Source organism: Phaeodactylum tricornutum, chromosome 5, assembly GCF_000150955.2.
Source record: "Phaeodactylum tricornutum CCAP 1055/1 chromosome 5, whole genome shotgun sequence".
In the NCBI taxonomy this organism is placed as follows: Eukaryota; Bacillariophyta; class Bacillariophyceae; order Surirellales; family Neidiaceae; genus Phaeodactylum; species Phaeodactylum tricornutum.
The window spans coordinates 1,070,563-1,076,691 of NC_011673.1; the positions used below are offsets into that span (position 1 = coordinate 1,070,563).

The window sequence follows — 6,129 nt, forward strand, 5'->3', positions numbered from 1 at the left end:
AGGTGCATGTATAGTGGTTTCTTGGCTTATTTCACTGAGGTCTTTGATCTTTGCAGTACATCTTGAGTGGAGATATTCAGCATCAAACAGTCTGTTTGTATAATCTAGCGCCTAGTCCATGAACATTGCAATTATCCTCAAATGTAGATAACGGATTCTTCAATACTCACGCAATGTATTGTTGATACAAAGAGAGAGTAAGATGAATAAAGGGGAAAGCCTTGTAAGGCCCCGATTGTATTGTAATTAATTGGTAACTCAATCGGTTTGACCTCGACTGAATTTAGAATTGTGAGTAGAGACAAATATGGATGTAATCTTTTCGAGTGCAAACAAATCCCTTGGAGCTCCCTTAGGAGTCTCAGTAGAATCAGTACTACTCTCCACGGATAGTCACATCACTGGGATAGTAATGTTCTGGTCAATTGTATTCAAGGAGACCCTAGCCTCTGTACTGTCTTCTATGCGTTGATCCCGCAGAATCCAGATGACTGCAAATGAATGCAAATGAATGCATATGAATGCAAATGAATGCAGATCAATGCAGATGAACATGAGACCCTTTGATTGTGTGCAGACTTATCTGCTTCGATTCAATCCCAGTTTGTAGACGTGGAGAAGGTATTTTCTTTACCTCTCAAGGGACGACCATAATAGAGAAAATCGCTTATGTAAAGATGATTTCTTGGTTGGCGAGACATGTCATCTTGCGTGTCACAACTGCTGCATCCTTAGATGCACACACGTGTCACTTCGCACTGCCTTCGCAAATGACATTTTGGTAATGACCCGAAAAACATTGCCTCTATCCGCAGCGTCGTACAGACAACGACTGGGACAGTAATAAGGCTGGCAAACATAGCCAATATTCAGAGCTAGGCACTATGCTAGTTGAATGTTCCAACAACAATAGCTATGACAATTGCTCACCTTAGTGGCAAATTGCAGTATTGCGTGGCTATACTTTATCATAGAAAAAGCACTATGTGAAAGTGACTTTTGAGAAGATGGAGTGGGAGACAGTCACCGTGCCTTTCCCATCTATTGATGGCAGCATCCACGCACAAATTGTAATGGGATGTTGCAAACTTTGTCAAAAGAGAACCCTCTTCAATCCATTTCTTTGCCAGCTCACTATGCTCTTGATTTTCGCAAAATGCCCATCTGGACACACCAACAATTAGATTGAGGATTGGCTGGCATCAAAGATCCTCAATTGTGCTGTTCATCTGCTCCACTGCATTGTTTAACTGCTTTCTGTACCACGGTTGTTCAGCTTGTAGGAACAAATAAGCAGCAAAATGTTCCTTCCATTTGTCAAAGCAATTTGCAACTTCTTCATCCATTAGCTCAAGTTTTTGCAGTGCTTTTTTGTATGCATCCCTTGTCCAACATTTTGCTAAAGTAAAGACAGTAGAATAAACAGCATCTGGAGTCTTTTGCTTCACACCATGATCTTGTACATTGCCAACCATATGCCATATGTAGCGCCCAAATTACACCAACATACTAGACACTATTGATTGGAAGGCATGGCTTTGAATTCCTTTGTCAAAATCTGCCACAACTGCTTTAGCACCTTCAAAGTCCTTTGCTAACTGTTCACCAAACCATGTCCAGTTTCTTTCATTCTCAACATCACAGATAGCATATGCAAGTAGAACTATTTCATTGTTTACATTGTGACTAACTGCCAGCAACAGGATATGTTTGAAAACAGGAGACATTGTGAAGGTACAATCACTTGTAATAACACATATTGATCCCACATTCCAAGAATGTTTTGTAAACAAAACGAGGCATAGCATTGTCAAAACTGTGGACTTTCAGAAAGCCATGCTGTTAAGGAGTACTACCAAAGCACAACCGTAGGACAGATTGCTGTTAGGACAGTGAGTGGTAAACAAAGGTGGGCATTGAGACAAACAACCTGCAATACACCTAAGAGACTTAGGGACTGTAAAACTCAACTTGTTGACAACGCTCCCCATGGGTTAGACAGCGGATACAAGGACCTATGCGTAGAATGCAATTTGGATCAATGAACTTATAAAACAATGAGTGGGTGATTACCTTCTACAAACTAGTCAATCTGTTGTTCAGTCCAGTGAACAATCCCACAAAAATGCCATCGAATCTTTGATCTTCCACAGCTGCCATAATCTCAACAGGCAACCTTTCTTTCACATGTATATATACTTTCGGAACTATAAGTTCCTTGCACGATACCTATGGTGAGTATAGGATCTTGTTCAATCCCACCATGTGGTTTGTGGTACCTCTTTTGTCCCCGCAATTGTATCTCCTATGTTTCGATTGTATTTCACTGTACCTTGGTCTTGTAAACTGACAAGTAAGGACTAAACACATGCGCCTCCGGAAACATAGCAATCGTACAAATGCACCCTTTATTGTGAGTCCACGTGGCCACGAAATAAGGCTGACAATATTTCTGTGCGCACCTCCTTAACTCCATGTGCATAGTTTTGATTCACACTTGCGACATCCATGTTAGGCGAATCATGTCCATGAGACATGTCGCAAGGAGGCATACCGTAACATTCGTCATAATGCCCAACCTGTGTTTACCATGCACTGTCAAACAGCGTTACTATCCTACGTACGTACATTGGTTGTACTATGTGAGAGATTAACAGTCTTGACAGCCCGTCAAACCACTGCTGCCAACTGCACAGTGTTTTTGTGGTAAACATTTTTCTTGAGTTTTACTTAAGATTGTTTCCAAATTTGTACGAGGTGTACATTTTTGGTAACAAACCGCTGACATTCTTTTGTGGTGTATAAGTGCCAGAGGTATCACTTAAGGTGGTATTTATTGGCTTGTGCGACACATCGTTTGGAAGCCGCATCCCCATCCCCTCACGTAAACTTGTACTGAGAACCCACTTGTAACCCTAACGTTGGCTCAGCTCCAGGTTTTCGTAAGTAAGTTTTCGTTGCCTCCCTACTTCCTCGGAATTGCTGGTGCCGAAAACCCCTTGGAGTCTTCAGGGTTTGTTGGCAAGTCGTTCCGTGATTACGGGTTGCTCTGGTTGGGTGAGGTAGAAATACCAATAGGCCCAAAAGACTCCAACCCTGATTCTGGTTGGGACGGGCTTACTACCCGGCGTAAAATAGTACAGGGGGCCAATCAAACCCTCGACAGTTTGCGTACGCGTGCGAGCGTAACAGACACTACCTACGGAGGTAGAATTGATTGTACCAGTGCTAGCTTTGTTCACTGGTGTGGGGTCATTTAACGAAGTCCGCAATAACAAAACAGCAAAGGACCCAAACACAAACGCTGTTTAATGGTTTGAGAACCTCAAGCATTCTCATATTGCTCTGGCTACCTAGCCCATCATGGTGTTGACCAGTGAGGATGTCTACGCGCACTTCTTAGACAATGTGTTCTTGCTCTCCCAGGAGCATCCGATTCGACTATTTCTTATGCAACAAGGTTTTGAATCTATGGAGGACCTCTTTGGCATATTTGAAGATGATCTCAGTACCTTTGGATATTTTCGCACTGCTACTCTTAGATTCAACAAGAACCCTCAATGGTCCCTTTTGTCCCTTGCACACCGTCAGATTCTTCGACACTTCCTGCATTGGCAGGCATCTCTTTGGCATCAAAAGGGAAGCAGCTTGAAGTATCTGGAGCTTGTTACATTGACCGACCAGGATTTCGCTCAGTACCGACAATCAACATTGGAAGAGATACTTCCCGATGACACCAACAAAGTTCATGCTTGCTCTAGCATGCCACCTGTTCCTAGCAAGACGGTCCTCATGCACATTCTGGACAATGTGTTTGTGCTCTCCCAAGATCACCCAATCCGTTTATGTTTTTTGCAGCAGAGCATTGAATCTATGGAGGATTTTTTCAGTTTTCTTGAAGATGGCATTGATGCCCTCACCTTTTCACCCACACCTGCTGACAAAGGCAACTCACTTCCACAACGGATGCCCATGAAGCTTGGACACTGTTGGCTTCTGCAGGCTTTCTTTGACTGGCAAGTATTGCTTGAATGGGAAAAGGGGAGTTTTTTGGAGAATTCGGAACTTGCTGCATTGACCAAAGCGGATTTTACTCGTTACCGACGATCTGCAATCAAGAAAGCCTCAACTGCATCCCTTATGCCATCAGCTTCTATCCTTGGTTTCACCAGGAAGGGCCTTACACCACAGGATGGGGAGGGTTGTTCTAAGCCCATCAACTTCGCCGAGTCGCATAGAATCGAAAGCAAAAATTCCTGTGTCTTAAAGGGTTTACCTGATTCCACTCCTGACAACCTCATTGGAGAAACTTCGCCAACCAATAGTCAGGATGATGGGGAGCAATTTCGTGAACAACAAGCTTTTACCAAAAGTCAGAATAATGGGGAGCAAGTTTGTGAATGGCAACCTTTTTCAACTGATAGTCATGATGATGGGGAGCAATCCTATGGATGCACTGTACGAAAATTTCTGGGTTGTGATAAACCATGCAACATGCAATTTTCGGTGGATATCAGTGATTGCAAGTGTGATGAAAGCTTTGCCTGTACCGAAAGTGATGCCAAGTATGATGAAAACCTTGTTTCTATCGAAAATCTAGACAAACACGAAACCAATCTAGATGAAAAGTGGCACAAGAGGGACCGAGAATGGTGTTTCAAGGCATCTCCACCCATGTTAGGAATCTACAAAGGTCCTAGATACAATGGGTTTGTTCAACAGGAAACTAGGGATTCTACCTGTGAACCTCTAGATGTCTGTCACGGTATAGTACCATGCGACATGTCTTCTAATGATGTCCGTCAGTTGGATGTCAACACGGTGAACGGCAGTTGGAGTGTTCTTGAGAATGAAGTGAGTCGTATGGGAGTTAGTTCGGTCTTATTGTATGGAGTCCCTAGATACAATGATGTATCGAGCGTTGGAGAGAACGCGACAGAACGTGTCGTGTTCTGACGGTGGCAACGGAGTGGGACAGATAATACTTATTGCCTGCTTAACGGATGTAAATGGATGCGCTCCATTTTCCACGGCATGCATGTTATGGAAGGTATTCTCGGTGTCACTATAAGTATATGTGAGCGCGGGTCATGGTATAGGAATACTATGACCGAAGAAAGATATTTGTGTACGGTTGAGTTTGTTTCTCAGTTTTGTTGTTTTGTTGGCAAATCGGAGAAGCAACGAGAACTAGTTTATAGCACTAATTCTTCAATCATTGTTTTATAAGTTCTTTGATCCGTACTGCTAGTTTACGCACAGGTCCTCGTATCCGCTGCCTAACCCGAGGGGAGCGTCGCCAACGAGTAGAGTTTTACAGTCCCTAAGCCCCTTAGGTGTATCGCCGGTCGTTTGTCATAACGCCCTCTCTGTTTACCAAGCTCTGTCCCTAACAGCGCTTCTGTCCGAACGGTGCACACTGGTGTATACCGTAACAGATTAGCAGTCTTGGTTTCTCGTCAAATCACTGCTGCTCGTCGCACAGAATTTGGTAAACCCACCTTGAGTCCGCCTCAAGGAAGTGTTGAGCTTGGTACCAACCGTACCTTGTTTGACAACACTGCTTACATTGCTTGTTGTTGCATAAAGTGTCAGAGGTGTCTACGGGGACATTTATCGGCTTGTGCTTCGCACCTTTGTCAAGCTGCCACCACCACCCTCCTGACCATTGGTATTGAAAACCCATTAGTACTTCAGGGTTTGTCAGTAAGTCGTCTTGGCCTCCCTACTTCCTCGGAATAACCGGCACTGGAAATCGTCTAGGTTTTCTTCTGGATTTGCCAGTGGGTTGTTTCGTGACTACGGGTTCTCTGGTCAAGTGAGGTATTCGATACCAACAGGCTTGAAAGACCAATCCTGACTCCGGTTCGGACGGGTATACTCACCGGTTAATAAGAGTACGGGGGGGACTAATCAACCCTCCGATAGTTACTGGCACGGAGCGATATCACGCACAGCAGTAACACTGCCACCGAGGTGGTAGAAGGGAGTGAACCAGTGCTGGCAACGTCCACTGGTGTAGGGTCAAATAAAGAAGTCCGCTTAGTTACAGCGAAGGACCTGAAATATAGTGGAAGACCTAACCCCGATTCGGGGGCGATCCGGCTATCCAGCCCAACTCAAGACCTG

The 6,129-nt window shown here is 44.2% G+C and overlaps 1 protein-coding gene across 1 annotated transcript; it reads left to right on the plus strand.

The window, feature by feature from the left end:
* Positions 1 to 2,368: 2,368 nt before the first annotated feature.
* Positions 2,369 to 5,799, plus strand: PHATRDRAFT_34625 (predicted protein; the record flags this gene model as incomplete). The annotated part of the gene is made up of 6 exons (XM_002178871.1): positions 2,369 to 2,413; positions 2,516 to 2,620; positions 2,931 to 3,185; positions 3,358 to 4,676; positions 5,439 to 5,706; positions 5,764 to 5,799. 6 exons carry the CDS (start codon positions 2,369 to 2,371, stop codon positions 5,797 to 5,799), a joined length of 2,028 nt encoding a protein of 675 aa, XP_002178907.1.
* Positions 5,800 to 6,129: the final 330 nt, after the last annotated feature.